At 49.0% G+C, this 26,606-nt stretch overlaps 1 protein-coding gene across 2 annotated transcripts in view; it reads right to left on the reverse strand.

Annotated features, from left to right (window-relative positions):
- Vav1 (vav guanine nucleotide exchange factor 1) overlaps positions 1–26,606 on the reverse strand; it is a 67,466-nt gene that overhangs the window by 13,031 nt on the left and 27,829 nt on the right. For both annotated transcript variants that reach the window (XM_029565287.1, XM_008836894.3), the window contains 22 exons: positions 21,923–22,039; positions 21,411–21,469; positions 21,254–21,322; positions 20,965–21,073; positions 20,782–20,877; positions 18,838–18,906; positions 18,585–18,688; positions 17,722–17,821; positions 14,385–14,480; positions 13,239–13,307; positions 13,004–13,090; positions 12,812–12,897; positions 11,432–11,564; positions 9,115–9,224; positions 8,103–8,204; positions 7,345–7,442; positions 7,240–7,262; positions 7,047–7,092; positions 6,058–6,194; positions 5,160–5,225; positions 2,148–2,179; positions 198–314 (listed from right to left, as the gene is read on the reverse strand). In XM_029565287.1, coding sequence (XP_029421147.1) covers positions 198–314; positions 2,148–2,179; positions 5,160–5,225; positions 6,058–6,194; positions 7,047–7,092; positions 7,240–7,262; positions 7,345–7,442; positions 8,103–8,204; positions 9,115–9,224; positions 11,432–11,564; positions 12,812–12,897; positions 13,004–13,090; positions 13,239–13,307; positions 14,385–14,480; positions 17,722–17,821; positions 18,585–18,688; positions 18,838–18,906; positions 20,782–20,877; positions 20,965–21,073; positions 21,254–21,322; positions 21,411–21,412 — 1,751 coding nt within the window. In that variant the 5' untranslated portion in view covers positions 21,413–21,469; positions 21,923–22,039. The remainder of the gene's footprint in view (positions 1–197; positions 315–2,147; positions 2,180–5,159; positions 5,226–6,057; positions 6,195–7,046; positions 7,093–7,239; positions 7,263–7,344; positions 7,443–8,102; positions 8,205–9,114; positions 9,225–11,431; positions 11,565–12,811; positions 12,898–13,003; positions 13,091–13,238; positions 13,308–14,384; positions 14,481–17,721; positions 17,822–18,584; positions 18,689–18,837; positions 18,907–20,781; positions 20,878–20,964; positions 21,074–21,253; positions 21,323–21,410; positions 21,470–21,922; positions 22,040–26,606) is intronic.

The raw sequence follows: 26,606 nt of genomic DNA on the forward strand, positions 1-26,606 counted from the left end.
GGGAAGGGGGAGGGAGGGGGAGGGGAGGGGAAGGAAGAGGGGAAGGGAAGGGCGCATGTTCCTAGAACCCTGAGGTAGTTCAATAAAAGGTAAGTATTGTTAATGTACACTTATATAAAGTAAAATTCTGCTGTTCTTATTTATAAGAACCTTCAGAGTCAAGTCAACGGAATCACTGTCAGAGAGAGAAGAGTTACTTGATGCTGATGGCGAATTCCGCAGTGTCCTTCACCCTCTGTCGCACCAAATAGGTCCCATCTGAACGGTTGGCAAGGATGCTCTCGGCGCCCGCACGCTCCATGGGTCCCGCATACCTGCCAAGGCACACCAGGAACAGTCACACAGGGCTTGGGCCAACATTTTCCTGGGTGCATGCTACATATCCATCACTGTGGGTACCAGGGTGGAAATGGACAGAGAATGGGATATCAGCCTGGGGTTCAAAAGGTTAAGGGAAAGGCCTGTGAGATGGCACAACCGATAAGGGAGCATGTGGCCAAGCTTGAGAGGCTGAGTTTGATCCCCAGGATCAAATGGTGGAAGTATAGAACAGACTCCCACAAGCTGTCCTTGGACCTCCACATGCATGCCATGGCACATACACTCACACATGTATACGTAAAACTAATGAATAAATGTTTTTAAGATTAAGAGAAGACCTAAATCCCAGTCATCAAGATAAACAACAGTAAATAGCATTTAATGCAATGCTTTAAAAGGAAGATGAATGGGGGCTCAAGAGATTGCTGAGTGGTTAGGAGCACTGGTCATGCTCGCAGAGAACCCCAATTCAGTTCGCAGCACCCACACAGCAGCTAGCCACCATCTGTAACTCCAGTTCTTAGAAATGAGACGCCCTCTTCTGACCTCCATGGACATGGCACACCTGTGGAGCACTTACATACATGCAGGCAAAACACTCATACACATAAAATGAAAATAAATAAAAAGCAGGATAAATGAATAGTCAACTGTCAAGGTGAATGCAGCATGCACACCCCACAGTGGGACAGACCCCGAGGGCATCGGACTCAGAGAAAACAGACCACGTGGTGTGGGAGTCCATGACAGGAAATATCCAGAGCTGAAGAGTTCAGAAACAGGAAGTGGATTTGTGGGTACCAGGATTGGAGGTTGGAAGGGTATGGTGACTTGTAGGGATGGGGCTTCCAGGTGGTGGAATGTTCTAGAATTGTACAGAGGTGATGGCTACACACCATTTTGAATACACTAAAAAATACTGAATATAAATATAAATTTGAATATATTTATGATGTAACATATTTCCATGCTCCCTTTGAATTTTTAACTTTATTTTTATTCTTTCATGGGGGGGCATAAGGGCTAGAGGACACATGTGGAGGTCAGGGGTCAATTTGTGAGAGTCAGTTCTCTCCTTCCACCATGGGATCAGAGGACTGAACTCAGCATCAAGCCTGGCAGCAAGCACTTTTATCCACTGAGCCATCTCACCTGCCCACGTTTCCTTTATCTGTAATACACAATGAATTTAATGTATCTATATGTGTAACTACATGTAAAACATGTTGTATATATGTAATGTGATAATACAGTATATGTAATATATATAGTATAGTTTTATACTATAGTATATAGTATTATATAGTATATAATATATTTTACCTATATAATTATATAATATATTATATATTATGGACATATACAATATATTTTATATATCATAATCACCAGCATCATCACCATTATCACCATCATCACCAACACCATCACCACCAGCACCGTCATCACCACCACTAGCACCATCATTACCATCACCATCATCACCATCATCATCACCATCACAATCATCATCATCACCATCATGACCAACAGCATCACCACCAGCACCACCACCACCATCACCACCATCACCACCAGCACTGTCACCATCTCTGTCATTGTGACTATCTTCCTTCAAACAAGATCATTATCTCCCAAGATCAGGGAGCTTCCTTTCCCTTCCTCTTCCCTAGAACCTCTCAACCCAGGGTAGACTCCGAAATAAGTGATAAGGATTCAAATAACAAATAACTGATTGTTTTGGAGGCCTCCTCATGTCCAGCCTATAACCTCTCTTCCCGCTATAAAACCCCAGCAAAAATAAAGAAAGATGAGGTTGTACTCACCAGAGATGCACAGACAGGTCCTGAGGAGGGCCCTGGGAACACAGAGACCCAGTCTCAGAGAAGAGGCTCTTACCTGGCAGACTGCAAGGCAGTCTGCATCATCCACTACACTAGCATTGATTGAATGGGTGCTATGTGCTGGGCACTGTGCTATTCATGGGGAAAGCAACCCTAGAATCCAGTTGGATTCCCTTCTATCTGTAAACCATGGCTTACCCTCAACTAAGTGTGATGGCTAACTTCAACAACACAGCACAACCTAGAATCACCTGTGAGGAGAGACTGAATGGGAGACTGTCTCCACTGGCATAGCCTGTGGGCATGTCTGTGAGGATTTTCCTGGGCAGCACCATTCCCCAGGCAGAGGGTCCCAAACTGTGCAAGATTGGAGAAATCAAGCAGAGCATAAGCAAACATGGATGGATTCCTTCTCTCTGCTCTTGACTATGGATGTGATAGGAACAGCCATGCCCAGTCCCTCTCTGGGGATTCTAGGCTGTCACACTATTGCTGAGCCATGCTCCCAGCCCCTTACTGGGAAACTCTAGGCTGTCACTCTACTTCTTTTTTATATTTTTTTTATTTTTATTTTATTTTATTTTATGTGTATGAGTGTATTGCCTGCATGTAAGTAAGTGCACCCATGTGTGCAGTGCCCATGGAGGTCAGAAGAAGGCATCAGATCACCTGGAGCTGGAGTTACAGATGGTTATTAGCTGCCATATGGGTGCTGGGAATCAAACCTGGGTCCTCTGTAAGAGCAGCCAGTGTTCTTAACCCTGAGTCATCTGTCCAGACCCAGCTGTCACTCTGAGCCATACTCCCAACCCTTGAGAAAAACCTTCCAATCAGGAAGGAATGATGGAGTTTGAAGCTCACAATGTAATCTGACAGTGGAGAAGTTTAAGTTCAGATTGGGCGCCTATGTGACATGGAAATTGAGGGAAGCTATTTGGAAGAGGAGCCCCAGCAGGAGGGAGCAGAGGAGCGGGGAGGGCAGTGCAGGGTGAACGTGAACAAAGCATGATAATGCAATGTAGAAAACATCATTTGGAAACTCATGATCTTATAGTTAATTAAATGGTTAATTTAGGTGAGTTGGTGGCCAGCCTGGTCTACATAGTGAGTTCCAGGACAGCTGGGGCTACAGGGAGACCCTGCCTCACAAAGACTCCAAAACAAAGTTAATTTGGCTAGCAAGATGGTCAATGGGAGGCAAAGGTTTTGACACTGAGGCTGATGATCAGAATTCAATCCCCAGAACCCTACAGTGGGAGGAGAGAACCAATTTCCACAAGTAGTCTTCTGACCTCACATGACAGCTATGGTATAGACACACAAACAAATAAATTGCAATTTTAAAATTAGAAGAGGGGCTGGAGAGATGGCTCTGTGGTCAAGACCACTGACTGCTCTTGTAGAGGACCGTTATTTAGTTCACCACACCCACATGGTAGCACACAACCATCCATAACTGCAGTTCCAGGACAGCCAATACCCTCTTCTGGCCTCTGCCATACATACATCAGTGCACTGTAGGCAAAATATAGACATAAAATAATAAAAATAAACAAAAGAAATTAAAAGAAAAAAAGCCTGACACTGTGGCACATGCCTTTAACCCCAGCACTAAGGAGGCAGAGGTAGGAGGATTCTCTGTGAGTTCCAGGCCAGCCAAAGGTGTATAGTGAGACCCTGTCTCAAAAAAGAATAAATAAATAAACAAATAAATAAATAATAAAAAGTTAATTTAATTTTTTCTAGTTCCCTGTCTAGAACTTGTAATGCTAATTACTCTTACCTTTACTTCTTCATATCTCCTATTCATGATTCAAGGACTTTCTTTTCCCCTTAGAGACAAGAGTTATGCAATTTGGGAGTCTTTTAGATAGACCCACTGAAGGGGTACTCCAATGGCCTCACCCTGCGTCCCTGTGTACCATGGAAGAAGCCAGAGCAGTCTGCGTCCCTATTCCCTATTGGGAATTTGGGTAACCCCTTCAGAGGATGGCGTGATAAGAATAGGAGGTAGGAATTGGCTAGGCAGTTAGGGTAAAAAGACCCCAAAGAAATGTAGCCAGTTTCTTAGCTAAAAGTCAAAATGTCCTTGGGCCTCTTAGCAACATACTCTATTCCAAAGGCCAAAAATGTCAAAAGTATTTGAGAGCTTTCATCTAATCCCTAAACATTTTAGGGTTACCTCTTCAGAGAGGGGGATGTTAGAGTCGCCAAAAGCCCCATAAAAAATAAATAAATCAAAAAAGAACAAAGAGTACTTGAAGTTATCAGAGAAAAGTTGTGGGGAGACATGGGAGGAATTGGAGGGGAGGGAGCAGGCATGGATTTGATTTAAACACCTTATATGCATTAAGAAAGTCTCAATAAATTATTTTTAAGTTAATTTAAAATTCGAATTAAGGGGCTGGAGAGCTGGCTCAGTGGGTAAGAGCACTGGCTGCTCTTGCAAAGGACCCAGGTTCATTTCCTAGCACCTAGCTGTCCGTAACTCCAGTTCTAGGGGATCTGACACCCTCTTCTGGCCTCCATAGGCATTGCACAACATGGGTGCACTTACATACATGCAGGCACAACACATACACATAAAATAAAAATAAATAAAAAAATCAAGAAAACAACTGCACATAATAGTGATGATGAGCAGGGAAGCACTGAGGTTCTGGGGTTAGTGACCTGTCCATCAAGAGCAGAGCAAGGAGGGAGAGCCTGCCCCTCACAGGACTCAGCCAGGTGTTTGGGAAGGATCAGAGGGACTGTCCACCCAGCACCTCTGCTCACTCATATATGACACCCATAGGAAAGAGTAAACATTCCCCAAAAGAAGCAAGCTAGGAGCTTCCAAGATCAGCCGTTTCCGGCTCACTCAAGTCGCTTATTGGGCAGAACTAGCCTTGACCCGCAAAAGACCCGCCATGATGGGCACATCCACAACTCCTGTCTGCTGGGCCTATCAGAATCCCTGATCCTCATGCCACCCAGCCTTAAGGTACTCACGTGCACGTAGGGATGCACTCTGTTGCAGGGGAACCAGCCGATTTCATTAGTAGAGGTATTTCTTCCCTAAAAATACAAGAGACAAATGCACAGGCAGGGTTTATAGGTATTTATCCGTGTGTGTACATGTGTGCGTGTATAAATGTGTGTTTGTGTGTATGTGTGTAAACCGTCCGTCCCCCAATCCTGTGCATTTCTCTTTCCAATGGACACTACAACTGTCCATCCCTCACTCACCAATAAGGGGGTGGGAGTATGACTCAGCATTCAGCCTCTGCCTAGAGTCCCTAGTGAGGGGCTGGGGGTGTGGCTCGGGTAGAGTGACAGCCTAGAATCCCCAGTGAGGGCCTGGGGGCGTGGCTCGGGTACAGTGACAGCCCAGAATCCCCACTGAGGGGCTGGGGGCGTGGCTCAGGGTAGAGTGACAGCCTAGAATCCCCAGTGAGGGGCTGGGGGCGTGGCTCAGGGTAGAGTGACAGCCTAGAATCCCCAGTGAGAAGCTAGGGGCGTGGCTCAGGGGTAGAGTGCCTGCTTAGCATTACTGAGGCCTTGTGTTGCAGAGGGAGGACTACAACAGAAAACAAAGTAATGCGAAGAGATGGCCCAGAGAGCTGCCAAGAAGTACATACGTCTTGGGAAGGCAACTGACCCAGGATATCTCCATGTATCCACTCGCACGGCACCACCTACAGAACTTCATGACATTGTGGTCTTACTCCTGCAGGTCTCCAGCTCCTATGACCCTGACCTGACTACACACCTATGACCTCACCTCCACTTGTACTCTCCAGGAATCATTTCAAGCGCTTCGTGAGTTGACCCCATTCCTCCCAAATCACATGTACCAATGATGCCACATCAGATGTTGTCCCGTCACTCCCACAGCTGCAAGCTTTACCTCCCACCAGTTCTGTTCAGCCTCTGCCTTGGTGAGTTCTACAATGTCCCCAGGGTTGAGCCGCAAAAAAGGTCCAAAGGCTCCAGGAGGTGGAGGGAGCCCATAGTATTCCTGAAACACTTCCATCTTAGGCAGACCTGGAGGGTGGAGGGGGATGGTGCAACGGAGCTGGTTTTGTAAAGAACATTCAAAGCTGATTGAAACGACCCCCCTCCAGGAGTGGCTAAATTTAAGAGTGACAATCTCAAGCGGTGGTGAGGGTACCAGTAACTAGAACTCCAGCTGGGCAGCATCTACTAAAGCTGAGTGCATCTTCCCAGAATGCACTGCAAGATATATGTTCGGAGGAAATGAAAACCTGCGTCTGCCTAGAATCCTCCAGTGAGGGGCTCGGGGCGTGGCTCAGGGGTGGAGTAACAGCCTACAATCCCCCCGAGCGGCTGGGGAAATGACTAGGGTCTCCTGATTATTAAGGTGGGTCCTAGATCCTGCCCCTGTTCCCCTTCCCCTCCCTATCCTCCTCCCTCTCCTCTTTGCCCTCCCTTCCTCTCCCTCCTCCTCATCCTCCTCTATATCCTCCCCCCTTTTCTCTCCTTCCTCTCCCTTCCCCTCCGTTTCCTCTTCTTTTCGCTCTTTTTCTTGGTCCACACTCTCTCCTCCCTCTCTTCGTACTCCTCCGTCTCCCTCTATTCCTCTTCCTCCTCTTCTTCCTCCTTCTCCTCCTCCTCCTCCTTGAATACAGTTCAGTCTCTTCCACCCCTCTTCCCCTCCTCCTTCCTCTCTTCCCCCTCCTCCCCTTCTTCCTCCTCCCTCTCGTCCTGCCCCTCCTCTTCCTCTTCCCTTTGTCTTCTGCGTCCTCCCCCTTCCTCTTCCTCTTCCCTTCCTCTTCCTCTTCCTCCCTCTCTTCCTCCTTTCTTCTCCCCCTCCTCCTCCTCCTGGAACAGACTCCAGTCTCCTCCTCCCACCCACAGTACCCCCTGCCTACTCACCCAACTCATTTCTTTTCTTGTCTTGGGCCCTTCGATGTGCCTTGTCCTGGAGGGGGAGATGGAGAAAGTAGGCACAGCTACTCATTCCCAGCTTAGGGTTTCCTCAGCCCCTCTGTACCCATCCTGCTCGTCTGTAGGGTGTCCTCCCCATGAAATTCTGAATTCTCGTGCATAGAACAAAAGGGGATCTTACCTTCTTCATAGTTCCTGCAAAATCTAAGGAAGGGAAAAGCCAGTAGTTCAGCATGGTCCCCATAGAGAAGCACACCCACCCTCACACACACCATCCCAACAGTACCTTGCCCGTGGCGGCCACATGGAGGGACCCTCCCCAGACACTCCTTATGTGCAGGTGCCCGGCACCTGTGACAGCGATAGCCCTGATAGAACGTGCCTCTGGAATGCAAGGAGATAAGGGGAGACATGGGGTGTGATTGTCACGCTAACCATTCACATGTTTCCTCGCTGAAAGGATGCCAAAGACCTGGTACGGTGATGCAACCTGTCATCCAAGAGACATGAGCCAAGAGACAGGGGTGCAGCAGCCCAGGGCAGAGAGGACTTCCAGGCAGGATGTCCTTGCTGTCCAGCAAGGCGAGGACCAGTCTGGGCTACAGAGTGATGCACTCTCAAAAACAAGAAAGAAGGAGTGGAGGAGGAAGAAAAGGAGGATTAGGGACAGGAGGGGGAGGAGGGAGAAGGACAGGAGGGAGGAGAGGGGAAGAAAAATTAGAGGAAGAAGGGGAAGAAGAGGAGGGAGAAGAGAAGAAATGGAGGAAGAGGAGGGGGAGGAGGGAGAGGATAGGGGAGCGGAGGAGGGAGCAGAGGCAAGGAAGAGAAGAGAATGAGGAAACAGGAAAGGAGAATGGATGAAAGGAAGAGGCAGAGGAGGGAGAGGAAGAGGGAGAGGAGAGGAGGAGGTGGAGAGGGAAGGGGGGGAGGAGGAAGAGGAGGCAGGAGGAGAAAAGGAGATGAGGAAGAGGGGATCAACGAAGGCGCTCTCTCTGGAGAGGAAGAGCTGAGCAAGCCCAGGGCTCGGTACCCCCTGACACACACCTGAGTAGCATCTGACAGGCTTTGCAGGAAGTGGTCTCCTCAAAAGAGAACATCTGAAAGTCGTGTCCATTGGCTGTGGCATTCTCTGGGTAGATGTTGGAGCTGGAAGAGAACAGGAGAACTGAGAGAAACAACACTTCATCCTTTTGTTTGCTTGCTCTGTTGGTTGGGTTTTGTTGTTGTTGCTGTTGTTCGTTTTTGCAACAGGGTCTCCCTGTAGCCCAGCTAGCCTGGACTCGCTATGGAGGCCAGGCTGACCTCAGTCTCACAGAGATCCGCCTGCCTCTGCCTCCGGAGTGTTGAGATTAAAGGCATGCGCCACCACACCAGGCTTTCATCCTTTACATGGCTGGATAGTATTCCACGGAATGAAGGTATCATACTATCCGTCTGTGCTTGGTGTTTGGGTTCCTTCCACCTTTGAGCTATTAAGAATCAAGCTGCAGTGAACACTGGCAGACAGGGGAGGTGGGTGAGTAGGTACCAGGACGTAGGGGAAGGGAGAGTGGAGAGTGATGGTTTATGGGTACAGGAGCTCCTTTGAGGATGCCGAAAGGGTTTGGACAAGAGGTTGGTGGTTACTCAATGTGAATGTGTTAAATGCCATTAAGCCTATGATATGGAGTACTTGCAGCTTGTTGTGTAATTTTCACCTCAATAGAATAAGGAGCAGGTGGAGGAGGAGGTTAAGGAAAAGTTAAGGAAGAGTCAAAGGAGGGAGAGGACCTGGAGGTGGAAGAGGAGGAGAGCGTAGAAAGCAAGGAGTAGCTGGAGGAGGAAGTGGAGGCCTACGCAGAGGAAGAGCAGAACAAGGGGAGGAAAAGCAGAGGGATAGGAAGAGGTAGAGGCGGAGGAAGCTAAAGAAGGGGGAGGAATGAGAGGCCTTATGATTTCATTGTGTTGCTGCTTTTGTTTTTGTTGCTTTTGTCTTTGGGCATTGGGTTTTTAGTTTGTTGCTGCTACTGTCTTTGTGGTATGTGGAATGAACCAAGCAAGGGGGATTGGGACTCACATGGCCATCTCAAACTGTTCCATCCACTTCTTCTTCAGTTCCCGAGTCTTGAAGAACAGCTCATATCCCTGGACACCTTGATCTTCGATCAGGAGGAACATGTGACTCCACTGTATGTGATGAAGCAGATCTCAGGCGGAAGCCACACCCCCTGCAGAAGGTGGGACTACACCCCACCAGCCCCTCACCCTCAGGAAGCAGGGGGTCATGGAGATACTGTCCCTGCCCCTGGACACAAGCATGCATGTGTTCATACAGTCTGACTAGAATATCCAAACACACATCCACAAGCCCAGAAGTCACATACACACACACACACACACACACACACACACACACCAATAGTTTATTCTTCAAGCATTTTCTGGGTGTCTGTTAGAAGACAGGGCACCAAGCTAAGAGTGAGCATGGAGCAGGACCTTGCCTATTTCAGGGGTTCAGGGGTTCAGCAGTATGAAGGAAGTACAGACCCACAACAGGAGATTTCAGGAAAGCATTTGGCATATGCATGAGGAAAAGAGAGACATGGGCCCAGAGATATGGGTGCAGCAGCCCAGGGCAGAGGGGACTCCCAGAAGGAGGGCTAAGGGAAGGGGTGAGTTCAAGTTCAAAGCAGAACGAGTTCGAGGAAGTGAGGAGAGAGAAGAAGGAAAAGAGGAGGAGGATGAAAAAGATGAGGAGGATGAAAAAGACGAGGAGGAAGAAGACAGGAAAAAGAGGAGGTGGAGGAGGAGGTGGAGGAGGAGGAGGTGGAGGAGGAGGAAGAGGAGGAGGAGGAAGAGGAGGAGGAGGAGAAAGAGAAGAGGAGGACAAGGATGAGCAAGAGGATGAGTAGGAGGAGGAGAGGGGTAGACGGAGGAACAGGAGGAGAAAGAGGAGGAGGAGGAGGTGGAGGAGGAAGAGGAAGAGGGGGAGGTGGAGGAGGAAGAGGAGGAAGAGGAAGAAGAGGAAGAGGAGGAGGAGGAATAAGAGGAAGAGGAGGACGAGGTGGAGGAGGAAGAAGAGGAGGAGGTGGAGGAGGAGGAAGAGGAAGAGGAGGTGGAGGAGGAGGAAGAGGAGGAGGAGGAGGAAGAGAAGGAGAAAAGAGACTTCTCAAACATCACCTCCACATTCTGACCATAAAGTCTTGTAAAATAGCCCTGCTCCCCTCCCCCACCCATCACTGTGAGGCTCTTGGGTCATTTTCTTACAAAATTCGTTTCTGTCTTGTTCTTGTTTTCCTTCGGGAGGCCCAGGCCACAACAGAGGGAATTATATCTCCTTTGTTTGGGTACTTTGCTTTTTGTTATTTTGTTTGGTCTGTTTGGTTTTTGTTTCTAGTTTGTGGCTGTTACTGTTTCTGCAGTATAGACATTGAGCCCAGGCCTCATACAGGCACTCTACCACTGAGCTACATTCCCAAAGCTCTTTTTTTTCCCCTTTTTATTTTGAGATAGGGTCTCACTAAGTTTGCCTAACTCACTCTATATCTCAGACTAGCCTTGAACTTTGGGATCCTTTTGTATCTGCCTCTCAAGTAGCAGGGATTATAAGCCTGCACCAGGAGGTTCACCTCCGTGTCTGGCTTCTAGCTGTAGTTTTTATGTTTTTTGTTTTGGTTTGGGGTTTTGGGAAGTTTTGTTTGTTTGTTTGCTTTTGAGACAAACAGCTGAAACCCCAGCTGGCCTGATGCTCACTATGTAGACCAGGCTGGCCTGGAACTCTCAGAGATCTGCCTGCCTCTGTCTCCTGATGCTGGGATTAAAGGTGTGTGCCGCCATGCCCAGCTCCATGCCTGTTTCAACCTTAGTACCTAAAAGAATGTCACATATATGGAAGTTTTCCATTTAAAAACCAAATGTTGGGCTAGGGACAGAGCTAAGGGGTTAAAGCAGTTGCCCAGAGCCTGTGTTAAAACACTGGGCATGATGACCACAGTTGTGATCTCCAAGCTAGGAAGACAGAGATAGAGAATCTTTAGGGCTCCAGAGTCAACTAATCTAGCCAAGGGGCAAGCCTCAAGTTCAGTGAGAGACTCTGTCTCAAAAACAAAGTGGATGAGCCAGGTGGCACACGGTTGTACTTCCAGTATTCAGGAAGCAGAGGCAGGAGTATCTCTGTGAGATCGAGGCCAGCCTAGGCTACTAGCAAGTTCCAAGCCAACCAAGTTTACAGTGTGAGACCCTGTCTTAAAAAAAAAAAAAAAAAAAGTTGCCTTAAAGGAGACCTAATTCACATACCCTGAGACACACAAACATGCACACAGGCAATCCAGAGGCTAAGTAGACTCCCAAGCTACCCCGACAGCAGAGTCCCCAGTCCTGGGGCAGAACCCTACCTTCTTGTTGTCCCGCTCCCCAGAGGAGTCATCCCGAACTTGGAAGCTGTGCAGGTTTACAGACGCCTTGAGGTCGTAGGAGTCTCCCCGGCGCTTGCAGATGAGCAAGGCTTTGTCCAGCAGGAAGGCATATCTGCAAACCTCGGGGTCAGCTCCTGCGTCTGACCCCTGCCCCCAGCTAACCACGCCCCCACCTGTGGTCGAAGATAGAGCCCTTACCTTCTCCAACCTGGCCATGCCTAACTCTGCAACCTGCCCTCACCCACGTGATCCGTGTAGGTTCGGCAACCTGTCCCTAGAGCTCTGACCGCAAGTCCATCTAGGCTCGGCTCCTCACTCGGGGTGGCCCCACCAGCCTTTCTATCTGTCAATCAGGCCCCAGTCCCTTCTTGATCGGGCTCCTCCCCAGATCTCTACCGACTTCACCTACAAATCTTCATAGGAACCTGGCGGCCGCCAAGAATTCTTTTCTGTGTTGACCCACCCACCCTCCTATTCGGAGTCTGGCCCCGTCCCCTGCTCAGGCCCCACCCCATACCCATGTCGACCCTACCCACCTGCCTACCTAAGAACCTGGTTCATCTCAGATCTGTGTGGGTCCTGTCCATCAAGAAATCTGACGGGGCTACAGAGCCGGCTCAGTGGTTAAGGCTGCTCCCGCAGAGGACCCGGGTTAGGTTCCCAGCACCCACATGGCAGCTAACAACCATCTGTAATGCCAGATCCAGAGGATCGGACACCCTCTTCTGGCTGTCACTGGCACTGCATGCACAAGTGTACTTATATACTTGCAAGCAAAACACTTTTACACATAAAATTTAAATAAATAAATAATTTTAAGAACTCTGACCCCATTTCTTGCCCAAGCTCCAGCCAATATCCATGTTGGCTCCGCCCACCTACCTAAAATCCTGGCCCGTGCTGCGCTCTCATTAGCTCCACCCACATGTCTATGTTAGGAGCCTAGCCCCGCCCCCTGCTCCAGCCAATATTGACTCCATCTATCTATCTACCTAAGAACCTGGTCCCACAGGTCCCACCTCAGGTCTAGGTCAACTCCACCCACCTGCCTAACCAGAGTCTGGCCTCATCCCCGGCCCAGGCTCTACCCCTGATCCATGTTGACTCTACCCATTTACCTAAGAACACAGCCAGAAAGGCGCCACTTCAAAGATTGGTCCTTCCCACTCATCCATCTAAAAATCTGGCCCTGCCCCTACCCAGGCTCCACCCTAGACCCACTTGGCTCCACCCACCTGCCTATCTATAAATGTGGGCCCACCTTTTGCCCAAGCTCCAATCCAGGCCCATGAGGGTCCTTCACCAACCTCTCTGAGTACTCACTCTACCCCCAGCCCTGTCCGAGTTGGCTCTGCCCACCTGTCGGTCTTGGAGCGCCTTTCCACCGAGGCAATCTTTAGCTCCCCATCAATCTTGGGCCTGCCATAGTTGGCTAGGGACTGGTCCTACACAATAGGCAGGGTGGGGATCTAGCCAAGGTTCACCCAGAAGGGAACCAGACACCCTCCCCACGTGACTACGCCCTTGGCCCGCCCAGCTTCACCCCCTCACCAGGTTCTCAATGGACAACTGGAAGTTGGTGATCTGCCGCAATGTCTCGTTATCCCTCTTGACCTCGTTCACACACTGTGCCAGGTCCTGGGAAAGGGATGAGATTGCAGGCTTACTTTCTTGCACGCCTGGTCCAATCCTTTCCAAGGCCTGGGTTAGAGGGATCAGCACCCACAAGGATGCTAGAGAGGTCGTCTCCGGCACAGGCACCCAGCAAGCAGAAGCACCCCCTCACCCTCATGGCATCCAGGGCCAAACGTAAGTTCTCCTTCTCTATGGTGTCCTGCGTGTGTTTCACCAGCTCCTGCGTGGACCAAGAGTCAGATGTCACCTGGGTCTGTCCCCATTTCCAGAACTTCCAACCCATGCTAGACTACCAGATCCTCCTAGAGGATGGAAACGCTGGTGCATTCCAGTTATGCCTAAATATGCCAAAGCCCCAGCCCTCAAAGCCAGCCCTGGCCCATCTCTATAGTCACATGGAGCAGGGCGGGTATGCTGGGATGACTAGATTTATTGTCAACTTGACACAATCTAGAAGCAATCAGGAAAGAGTCTTAATGAGGAATTGTGTGGATCAGGTTGACCTGTGGCATGTCTGAAGCAGGGGTCAAATGTATTCACTGAGGTGGGAAGGCTCCCCCACTGTGGGCAGCACTATTCTCTGAGCTTGGGTCCTAGATCATATATGTGTAGAGGGGGCTCGGACACAAGTAAGCTTGCGTGCTTTCTCTGCTCTTTTTGCATGATTTTTTAAATTATATGTATGCATGTGTGCGGAAGTAAAGCACACATGTGAAGGTACCCGAGAGGAGGCTGGAACAGGACACCAAATCCCCTGGAGCTGGAGTTTCAGGTGGTTGTTAGTGGCCATGTGGGTACTGGGAACGCAGATCCTCTGCAAGAGCAGTAAACATTCTTTCCCACTGAGTCATCTATCTCTGAGTGGCTCTCTCTGTCACTATCTCTGTCACTCTGTGTCTCTCTGCTACTCTCTTGCTCTCTGTCTCACTGTCTCTCTGTCACTCTGTCTCTCTGTGTGTGTCTCTCTGTGTGTATCTCTATGTCTCTGTCTCTCTGTCATTCTGTCTCTCTGTCTCTTTGTGTCTCTCCTCTCTCTCTCTCTCTCTCTCTCTCTCTCTCTCTCTCTCTCTCTCTCTCTGTATGTGTTTTTTTAGACATGAGCGTGGGGGTCCTGAATGTGGCTCACTGCTTAAGTCCCTGCCTGACTTCCCTAAAATGATGGACTGTAACCTGGAATTATGTCCAAATAAGTTCTCCCTTAAAGTTGTTTTTGTCAGAATATTTCATCACAGCACCAGAAAAGAAACTCAGGCGCAAGCTCAGCCCACACCCAGGGACCCGGCCTTGTGCCCAGCACCTGGAGAAGGAGGTGATACTTGAGCACACGCTGCATGGGCACCATCAGCAGGTCCCGAAGGGTGAATCTGCCATTGTTGGCTCTTTGAGAACATTCCTGGAGGAACAGAGAAGAAGAGCATGAAGTGAGCTTGAGGAAGTGTGGCAGCTGGATGAGGTGGGGGCACACACTTGAGTAAGTGTGATGGCTGGGGAAATGGTTTGGTCCATGAAGTTCCTGCCGTGCAAGATGAAGACCTAACTTCCACCCCCAAAACCCACATTTTGAAAAAGTTGAGGGTTGGGGCTGGAGAGATGGCTCAGCAGTTAAGAGCACTGACTGCTCTTGCAGAGGACCCGGGTTCAAATCCCAGCACCCACATAGCAGCTATGAACCATCCTTAACTCCAGTTCCAGAGGAATCCGAAGCCCTCTTCTGACCTCTGTGGCACTGCATGACACAGGTGCACTCACATACATTCAGGCAATACACTCATACACATAAAATAAAAATAAAATAAAATAAAATAAAACGTTGAGGGTCTGGCAAGCTGGAGAGTTAAGAGCACTGACTGCTCTTGCAGACAGAAGAGCTGAGTTGAGTTCCCAGCACCCACATGGTAGCTAACAAGTGTTAGTAACCCCAGTTTCAGGGGATCTAACACACTCTTCTGGCTGGTAGAGGTACTGCACTCACATGTACACATACCCACACATAGACAAACACACATAAACATAAATTTTAAAATAAAAATTTTTTAAATTTAAGTTGGGTATAGTGGTACATGGGTCTATAATCTTTTTTAAAACTTTTTTGCTTTATTTTTATTTTATGTGTATACATGTATTGCCCACATGTATGCAAGTGCACCCACATCATGCAGTGTCCACAGAAGACAGAAGAGGGCATCAGATCCCCTGGAACTGGAGTTATGGACAATTGTTAGACACCATGTGGGTGCTGGTATTTGAACCTGGGTCTTCAGCAAGAACATCCAGTGCTCTTAACCGCTGAGCCATCTCTCTAGCCCCACGGACTTATAATCTTAGCACTGGGGAGGGAGAGACAGGTGGATATGGAGGCTCACTAACAATCCAACCTGATAAAATCAACAAAGCAAGTTTCAGATCCCAGAGAGACAACTTGATTCAAAAAAACAAGGTAGAGGGGCTTGTGAGAGGGCTCAGCAGGTAAAAGGGCTCATTGCCAAGCCTGATGACCTGAATCCAATCCAAACTACATGGTGCAAGAAGAGAACCAACTTCTAAAAATCATCCTCTACCAAATGGATACCATGGTGTACATAAATGCACACACAAACACACAAAACTTGAATAAATACACAACGTGTGTGCAGCCCCATAGTCCCATACCATTCACTAAATCCCACCCAAAAAACCACATCTCTCACCGCCCCCCAAAAAATGAGGAAGGCAGGGTGCTGTGGGATGGGGGTTAAGTTTGGGGTATTTCCTTTCACTGGCCCAGCATTAGGCCATCTGGGGGAGGCAGGGGACAGAGAGAAGGACCAAGGCTTGGCCAGAGTTTCAGGGTGAAGTTGGGGTACCATCAACTAATGCTCAGGCTCAACACTGGGGTTCAGTGTGGAGTCAGAGCTAGGTTGAGGTAAGGCTGGAACCTGGATATCAGGAGTCTTTCCAAACTCAGCACTCTGCTAGGGTGGAGGTTCAGAATTCTGGGTCATATCTTCCCTGATCTGTTCTCTCCCTGTGGTTTCCAGAGGCTTCCTTCCATTAGCCTTCAAAGATTACTAGTTGAGAACTGGAGAGATGGCTCAGTGGGTAAAGTGTTTGTGATGCAAGCATGAGGACCTCAGGTCAGAGCCCCAGAACCAAGGAAAAAGCCAGCCCCAACTGGTACAACTACAATGCAACCCTACACTTAAGAGTCTGGGAACTTGGGATTGGAGAGGTGGTTCAGTGGTTAAGAGTACTGGCTGCTCTTGCAGAGGACCTGGATTCAATTCCCAGCACATACATGGCAGCTAACAACCATCTGTAACTCCAGTTCCAGGGGATCCAACTCCTTCTTCTGACCTCTGTGGGCATTGCACAACACAGATACACTTATATACATGCAGGCAATACACTCATACACATAAATTTAAAATAATAAGAAATAAAATCTTTTTTAAAATAAAGTAAGAAAAGGAAAACCAGCCAGGCATGGTCATGCATGTCTATAACTCTAGCACTGGGATGAGGCGGGAGGGACCAGGCAGATCCCCAGAACTTACTGGCCAGTCAGTCTAGCCAATCAGTGAGTTCTGGGTTTGGCAAGAGATATTTTTATCTCAAAATCTAAGGCGGACAGAGATAGTGGAAGGTGTGAGAAGTAAACCTCTGACCTCCAGATGGGTGCACACATAAACACACAAAGTTAGACATGGTGGCACACACTTTTATCCCGGCATTGGGGAGACAGAGACAGGGCTCTCTGGCCAGGCAACCTAGCATAATGAGAGTGTTGCAGGGCAATTAGAGACCCTGCCTCAAAACACCAGGTAGATGGCTCCAGAGGAGGAATGGAGACCCCAGATTGTCCTCTGACCTCCATCAGCACAAACAAATGTGTGTGCGTGCGCACACACACACACGCATACATACAAAAGAAAACCAGGACTTGGGAAGTGGCTGAGGCAGAGAACCCCTACCTAGAATTCCCCACTGAGGAGCTGAGACTATGGCTCCGAGGTAGAGTGACAGCCTAGAATTCCCAGTGAAGAGCTGGGGGTGTGGCCCAGGGGTAGAGTGACAGCCTAGAATTCCCAGTGAAGAGCTGGGGGTGTGGCCCAGGGGTAGAGTGACAGCCTAGAATTCCCAGTGAAGAGCTGGGGGTGTGGCCCAGGGGTAGAGTGACAGCCTAGAATTCCCAGTGAAGAGCTGGGGGTGTGGCCCAGGGGTAGAGTGACAGCCTAGAATTCCCAGTGAAGAGCTGGGGGTGTGGCCCAGGGGTAGAGTGACAGCCTAGAATTCCCAGTGAAGAGCTGGGGGTGTGGCCCAGGGGTAGAGTGACAGCCTAGAATTCCCAGTGAAGAGCTGGGGGTGTGGCCCAGGGGTAGAGTGACAGCCTAGAATTCCCAGTGAAGAGCTGGGGGTGTGGCCCAGGGGTAGAGTGACAGCCTAGAATTCCCAGTGAAGAGCTGGGGGTGTGGCCCAGAGGTAGAGTGACAGCCTAGAGTGAGGGGCTGGGGGCGTGGCTCAGGGATAGAGTGACAGCCTAGAATCCCCCAATGATCTTGAACATGAATCCACAACCAATTCTTTTGACTCTTTTGTGTTCCAAGGAAGGGACCCAGAAAAGAAAGGGAAAAATCCCACTGAGAGGCACATCCTACCTCCAGTTTCATCTGCACATCCTCTCGCGCTGTGGCCACTTGATCCAAGTGCTTGCTGGCCGACTCCACCTGACTGCAATAACGGCCATAGACCAGGAACCTACAGGACACCAGGGAAGGATGGTCACAGGGTCTTGCTGGTCTGGGCATCTATTCTGGCCTCATTCTTCCCAACTATGTGACTCCCAGCCTTAATTTCTCCATCTGTAACACTGGTTTGCCAGCACCACCTCCCACACATGGTTAATGTAACCTTAAATGATAAAGTCCACATGACACTCTTACCAGAGTATGTTGCACACAGTTTGTGCCTAATGGTTGCTGACTTCACAAACATTTATTGAGCATCAACCTATACCAGACCCATTGCTAAGCAGTTTGTCAGTTCATTCAACCCTCACTTTAACCCTGAATATGCCAGATTGATAGATGACTTATATGCACAGAGAGGTTAAGTAACTTCCAAGTATCATATAGCACAGCACAGTTAAGAATTAAACAAGAGCTGGAGTATGGCTCCAAAGTAGAGCCCCTGTCTAGAATCTCCCAGTGAGGGGCTGGGGATGTGGCTCAGGGGTAGACTGACAGCCTAGAATCCCCCAGTGAGGGGCTGAGGAAGTGGCTCAGAGCTGGAGTGACAGTCTAGAATCATCCAGTGAGGGGCTAGAAGTGTGGCTCAGGGATAGAATGCTTGTGTAGAGTGCCCCAGGTCTCAGGTTCACTTCTCTGGCCACCACTCCCCGACTCCACCCCCAGTACACAGTAAAGAATCTTCCCTGCACTATGGTCTCTGATGTTTCCCAGTGCCCAGCTCAGGCAGGACCATGATTCCAAAAAGTCTGGTCTGCTCAGTCACATCTCACCTCTCCTTGTATTTGATGAAGACCTGGTACAGGGTCGATGCTCCTGGGCCAGCCAGGGCCTCCTTCATCTCCTTCAGGAAGTGGGTATGCACAGAAAGCAGATCCTACTTGGAGGAGAGAGACAGGGCTGAGGCTGGAGTCCAGGGCTGTGGGTGCTGGGTGTTCTCAACCCTCCACCCCACACTCCAGGACAGCAGATACTGTAAGCTGAACTCCCCTGAATGGGGTGAGGGCTGGGGACCAGCTGGCTCACCTCGATGTTGACAAAGATGGTCTCCATGTCTTGAGGCTTGAGGAACCGCTGCAGAGGCTTCATGAAATGCTGAGGGGCCAAGAGAGAGGGAGAGGGAAGGAGACACTTCCATCCAGCTCAACCCAGAGACACAGAAACAGCAAGGGGAGACAGACAGAGAGAGGGGTAGACAGACCAAAACAGTGACAGAGAGAGATAGAGACAGAAACAGAGAGACAGGGACAAAGAGACAGAAGAAGAAGAGACAGAGACAGAGAGAGACAGAGAGGCAGAGGCAAAAAGAGATGAGAGAGAGAGAGAGAGAGAGAGAGAGACAGAAACGCTTTGCCTGCCATCAAGTGCTGGGGTGGCTGAGGCAGGAGGGTCATGAGTTCAAGACCAGCTGGGCCACACAGTGAGATCCTGTCTCAGAAAAAGGCAGAGACAGAGACAGAGAACACACCCATACAAAAACTGTCCCCAAGACTCAGAGCAGCCAAGCTGCCTGGAAAGGACACTCTCCAGCCTGACGCTGCCTGCAGGGTGTGCAGTACGCTCCAGGCTTCCTGTTTCCCTGAGCTGGCACCATGCTGGGGTGGGCTACGGTGACACACCTATCTGTGAGTCATATCTGTTCCGGTAAGTAACCCCTCACCCATACTCCTGTAACTAAACCCAGTAAACTAACTGAATCACACACACAAAAATTATCCCTAAATGTGCCATGGCAGAGTTATTCCTAATGGTCCTGAAGTGAGCCCATCAAATATTCACTGGTAGATAACCCACCAAGTATGGCCCATCCACATGCTGGAATAGTACTTAGCCATGAACAGGTTCCATGACACACACGACCTGTGGAGGAACCTCAAAGACATGGACTTAGTGAGAGAACAAGACACAAAGGCCACATGATGTGGGAATCCTCGACAGGAAATGTCCAAGACAGGTGAATCCAGAGACAGGAAGTGGGTTTGCCAATGCCAGGGGTTCAGGGAGAATGGAATATTGAAAGGTGGCAGGCAGCGAAGTTGTGCAGGGTTTCTCTTTTTTAGCATTTTAAAATTAATTATTGTTCCTTATGCATATGATTGTTTTGCCTGTGTGTGTATGTGTACCTGTGTCATGCAATCCCCAAGGAGGACAGAAGAGAGCGTTGGATCCCCAGGACTGGAGTTTCAAATGGTTGTTAGCCATCTGTTGTGGGTACTGAAAACTGAAACTGGGCCCTCTACAGGAGCAGCTCCTAACCACTGAGTCAGCCCCCCAGCCCCAGAATTTCTCTTTAGAAGTTGACATGTTCTATAACTAGGCATGGTGCTGGTTGGGAAAGTGAATTTAACAAAAAACACTGAACTCTATTCTTTAAGCATATGGGTTAAATGGTGCATGAATTAATCTCTGTAAAGTTTTTTTTTTTTTTAATGAGGGAGCGAGCCAGGCGAGGTGATGCACACCTGTCCAGCCAGCACTTGAGTCAGGGACGTTGTAATTTCTAGAGCAACCTGGGTTACATAGTGAGACCTTCTGTGTGTGTGTGAAAGAGAGAGGGAAGGGAGAGGGAGGAGTGGGAGACATGGAGGGGGGAGGAGAGAAGATTTAAGAAACAGTTTCCCTTATCCAAAAAAAAAAAAAAAAAAAAAAAAAAAGAGGAGGCAAAGAAGAAGGAGACAGAGGAGGAGGAGGAGGAAGATCTTTTGAAGGAGCAGGAGAAGAAGGAGGAGGAGGAGGAGGAGGAGGAGGAGGAGGAGGCCAGACAGGCAGAAAAGAGGACAAGAAGTCACAGGGTGAGCTATGTAGAAACCCAGAGATGCAGAGACAGAAACACAAAACGCCAGAGACGACAAAGCTGCTCCCTGAACCTCAGAGCTGGTCCAACAGGTGTAGGTCACCTGTGGGTCCAGCCTTGTGCGCCTGCCCGCTGGCTCCCACGCATGTGCCTGGCAGGGCCCAAGAGCTCAGCACCTGCTGGATGGAGCCCAGAGTGTCCGTGTACTTCTCCTCAGTCTGCTGGATCTCTCGCAGGCAGCAGCAGCGCTTGTCAAACTCCGTCATCTTGGGCTGTGAATAGGACCCCCAGAGGCTGGTGATGCGCCCTGCAGCAGTCGCCACCCTTCCCACCTGCCTGCTCTCCCCAGCCCCGCGCACCGGCGTGGGCACCGACTCCGAGCGCATGAGATCCTCGTAGATTTCATCGCCCTCCGCCTCCTCATTCTCCACACAGTCGTACAGATCCTCGTCCTCCTCCGCTGTGTCGCTGCGGACACAGATTCGGGTAGAGACCACCAGGTCAGGGACCCATCGGATCCCTTTAAAATCAACGCTGCGCCCCCCAACCCCCATAAACCCAGGCCTAAGAGTGTGTCCCCCCAGACCCCAGGACAGACTTCAGTTCTCTATTCCCATGAGCCCGGATCCATCAGGCCCTGACACTCACTCGATCTGGTCTGAGAGACCACTGTAGATGTCTTCGTCGCCCACAGCATCGTCGTCGGTGGGGAAGGGCCTGGAGGATCAGGATTTTGTAAGTAGGTAGGTGGGGACCCGTGGGAGAGAGCATCAGGGACCAGTTGGCAGCCCCGTGGCTTACTTACATGATTCCTTTGCTCTGGGCAATTGGCGTCCATGACAGAGCAGACAGGGTGTAGATGACCTGTGAGGGGGCCACGATTGCTCAGAAAGCCCCTTTCCACAGCCACCCCTCGGAATCCCAGGACCTGAGGGCTAGACCTTAAGGTTAGACCCCTCAAGGTTCTCCGGAGCAAAATTCAGCATCTCCCTTAACTTCCCATCCCCCTCATTATTCCCTAACGGAACATCCTATTCCATCTTCAACATCATTCAGACACAGCAGGGAGATCATGTTAGACCTGAGGGACTTGAGGGATCAGAAAGGCAGAGCCACAGATCCAAGGTCACACAGCAAGGAAAGGAACAGACACTTGAATTCAGTGCCATGTACCCCCAGCTTTTAGCAGCGCCTGTGAAGCTGGTCTGGATCTTCCACTGACTCCCCAACGAATGGCCCAACATCCTCCCCTCTCCTCAGTAGACAGTAATGAAAACCACTGCAGCCCAATCTTTGGGTGTGAGGAATTCAGCTCACTTTTCCGAAGTCCTGCACATCAAAGAGGTCAAAGGCTTCGAAGAGTTCACTGCGCTTGAGGCCAAACTTCTCACAGCACGTGGACAGGAAGGTTCGGATGTTCTTAAGGCACAAGAACTGTAGCAGGAGATGAGGGTAAGAGAAAATGAAGGGTGGGGGAGGCTGCCCCCATGATGTGTGGCTTGGGGCATGGTGTGGCACTGGTGTATGTTAGTGCGTGTGCACAGACACACACATACACACAAGAAAACACAGATATAAAAGTAAATACATATTTAAATTTAAAAAACAGAGGTGGCAAGATGGCTCAGTGGGTAAAGGGGCTTGCTGAAAAGCCTCACAACATGAGTTCAATCCCTGGAACACATGTAAAGGTGGAAGGAGAGAACTGACACCACAAAGGTGTTCTCTGACCTGCACATGCACACCATGGCATGTACACACACACACACACACACACACACACACAAACTAATCACGATGATGATGATGATGATGATGATGATGATGACGATGATAGATGGACATGGTGGTATACCCTTTTAATCCCAGCACTCAGGAAGCAGAGGTAGGAGGATCTCTGTGAGCTCAAGCCCAGCCTGGTCTACATAGCAAGTACCAACCAAGCCAGCACTACATAGTAAGACCTTGTCTCAAAAAAAAAAAAAAAAAGACATGGACACTGGAGAGATGCTCAGCAGTTAAGAACACTGGCTGCTCTTGCAGAGGATCCTGGTTCAGTTCCCAGCACCTACATGGCAGCTAACAACTATCCATAAGTCCAGTTCCAGGAGATCCAATGCCCTCTTCTGACCTCCATGGGCATTGTACAACTTATACAGACAAAACACTCATACACATAAAATAAAATAAATCACTGGGTATGGTGGCCCATGCCTTTAATCCCAGCACTTGGCAGGAAGAGGAAGGAGGAGCTCTGAGAGTTTGAGGCCAGCCTGGTCTACATAGTGAAACCCTGTCTCCAAGATAAATAAATAAAGAATAATTCTCCCAGCAGCTGGGCATGGTGGCACAGGACTTTAATCCCAGCACTTGGGAGGTAGAAGCAGGTGGATCTCTGTGAGTTCAAGGTCAGCCTGGTCTACACAGTGAGTTCCAGGCTAGCTGGGGCTACAAGGAGACCCTGTCTCAAAAAGTCCAAAAAAATAAAAATTTAAAAAAAAAGAATAATTCTCCATCTTCCTGTAACTAATCACTTCCAATACCTCCTCAGCAAGGGATAGGGCCTGGAGAATTCTTCCCCCATCTATGTAGGGGTTTGACTGGCTTGATCTTGTGCAGGTCACCACAGTTGCTGTGAGTTTATGAGTGCAACAGTCATGTCATGTCCAGAAGACAGCATATCACAGCTTCCTCCCCATCCTCCAGCTCTTATATTTTCTCCACTTCCAATTCCACTATGTTCCCTGTGTCACTATCACCATCACCACCATCATAATCACCACCATTACCATCACCATCACCACCATCACCATCACCACTATCATCATCATCACCATCAACATTATCACTATCATCACCACCATCATCATCACCACCACCACCACCACCACCACCACCACCATCATCATCACCATCACCATCATCATCATCATCACCACCACCAGCACCATCATCATCACCATCACCACCATCATCATCACCATCACCATCACCATCATCATCATCACCACCAGCACCATCATCATCATCATCACCATCATCATCATCATCATCACCACCAGCACCATCATCATCACCATCACCATCATCACCACCACCATCGTCATCACCATCACCATTATCACCATCATCACAATCATCATCACCATCACCACCATCACCATAACCATTAACATCACCCTCATCATCACCCTCATCATCACCATTATCATCACCATTATCACCATCACCACCATTACCATCATCATCACCATCACCATCACCATCATCATCACCATCATCACATCATCATCACCATCACCATTATCACATCATCACTATCACCATCACCATCATCATCACCATCAAAATCATTATCATCATCACCAACATCATCACCACCATCACCATACCACCATCACCATCACTACCATCATCATCATCACCATCACCACCATCATCATCACATCACCATCATCACCATCATCACAATCACCATCACCATCACCACCATCACCATAACCATAAACATCACCCTCATCATCATTACCATTATCATCATCATCACCACTACCATTATCACCATCACCATCATCATCACCATCACCATCACCATCATCACCAACTTCATCATCACCACCATCACCATACCACCATTACCATCACCACCATCACCCAGCATCCAAGTCACATGAGGGCTCTCTTTGGGAGAAATATATAAAGACACAGGACTGGGGACATGACTGAAGGAAAGTTGTTGAATTGGGGGAAGAGGCTTACAAGGCCCCACCCATCCCTGATGATTCGTAGGCAGTTAATCGTTGTTGAGGGAGAGGCTCATAGGGCCCTGCCCCTTCCTGAAGATCAATAGACAGTTAATGTTTGCTGAAGGGGGAGGAAAAAACATTTTCCTCAGTTGTGTAGCCACTGTAAGGTGCCCATGTTCCTGTGAATACTAACCTATCACTCTTGCACTCATGCAAGCAACCAAATAAAACTCATGAAAAAGATATGAAAAGCCAGATGTCTCGGTTGCACATGCCTTTAATCCCAGTACTCAGGAGGCAGAGGCGGGTGGATGGAGCTCTATGAGATCAGGTCAGCCTGCTGTACAGGAAGACCCTTCCTCAATAAAACAAAAAAAATTGAGTTAGAATAATAATACTAAATCTTTAAAATAGAAGAAATCCAAAGCTGGGTGTGGTGGTGCAGGCATTTAGTCTCAAGCACTCAGGAGGCAGAGGCAGGCTCTGTGAGTTCAAGGCCTGGTCTACATAGTGAGCTCCAGGCCAGCTGGTGCTACAGGGAGACCTGTCTCAAAAAGACCAAAAAAATATATATATAATAAAATAAATCCAAAATTTTTAAATAACAGTTCATTTTTAATATTTTATTTATTATTTTTACTTTATCTGTATGAGTATATTGCCTGCGTGTATGTACATTTGCCCACATCATGCAGTGCCCACAGAGGTTAGAAGAGAGTGTTGGATCCCTTGAAACTGGAGTTACAGACAGTTGTTAGCCATCGTGTGAGTGCTGGGAATTGAACCCTGGTCTTTTGCAACAGTAGCCAGCACTCTTAACCACTGAGTCATCTCTCCAGCCCCCATAATAATAAATCTTTTAAAAATACAACACAGCCAGGCATGGTGGCGCATGCCTTTAATCTCAGCACTCAGGAGGCAGAAGCAGGCAGATCTCTGTGAGTTCAAGGCAAGCCTGGTCTACAAAGCAAGTTCCGGGCCTGGGGCTACAGGGAGACCCTGTCTCAAAAAGACTAAATAAATAATAAAAAATAATAATAAATAAAATACAATATAGAGTGACTGAAGATGACCCCAGTAATTGTCCACTAGGATGCAGACACATACATATGCACACACACAAACACACACACCTAGAAAAGAAAAATTTTGAAAGAATGATTCCCCATTTGACAAGTGGACAAGACTCATCAGAGGATATCATGTGCCCTAAGCCACCATACCACTACCACATGCCTCACAGGAACACAGTGGGGGGTTAGGATGTCACTCAGCAGCCCTATGGGCTGTGGACTAGCCCTAAACAGGGCTGCAGGCCACCAACAGTAATGGAGCAGATGTCTGTCTGGCCTGAGAGAGGAAATCCCCTTCTGACCTCAGAGAATCAGCTGAGCTTTGAGACGCTTTCCCTCTAGTCACATGACCCTGGGGGGTAATGATTCATCACCCCATTCAGGCCTTCAGAGGGGCCAGTTAAGAGAATGGGGCTCCCTCAGACAGCAGTAGTGACTGCGGTTAGACCACCAGAAGAACTTCCCGGTAACATGAAGCATGCAAGAGGTGGCGAAGGACCGGAAACCCCTGTCAGAAACATGTGTAAGACTTCCTCCTTATTTGGTGGGGACAAACCCTTGGTTCCCACTGGCCTTCTCCACAGCCTGAGAGGGTCCTTGTGTTGGACAAGCATCAAGGTCTTTTGCAGGAGCCAGGCATGGTGGTCAAGCCAGGACTTGGCTCTTAGTTCTCTAAGAGCACAGTCTCTGTTGGAGACAGAGAGCTGAGACAGGCAGCCAGTTGCCCACTCACCTAGTATTCAGAAAATCAGCACAGTGACCAAGGTCTGTGTGGTGATGGCAAAAAGCAACACAGAAATTCTCTCTTCTATGGGCTCCACACCCACAACCACAACCCCAGGGACAAAACCGGAAACAGGAAATGCCTGTTTGGGGAAGCTAGAAAAAGGGTGGAGGGGGGTCCTCTGCCTTCCTTCAGCCCCTTAATCTTTCAGGCTCTGACTCCTGAGGGAGGCACACAGTTGACCAGAGACAAGGGTCAGGCTACACAACCTTTGTGGAGCTTTGAAATGGAGGGACAGAAAACACACACTTCAATGTGAGTCAAAATTTGGCAGAAGCCTCCCATCTCCTCTCTGTCTTACACCCCAACAAGCCCTAACATCTTGCACCCAAGTGGGATGTGTCAGGTTTATCTGGTGGCTCCCCACTAAAGTAAGTTTAGGAATCTCAGGGGGAGGG

Source organism: Nannospalax galili, unplaced genomic scaffold (genome assembly GCF_000622305.1).
Source record: "Nannospalax galili isolate Female #2095 unplaced genomic scaffold, S.galili_v1.0 scaffold77, whole genome shotgun sequence".
Taxonomy (NCBI): domain Eukaryota; kingdom Metazoa; phylum Chordata; class Mammalia; order Rodentia; family Spalacidae; genus Nannospalax; species Nannospalax galili.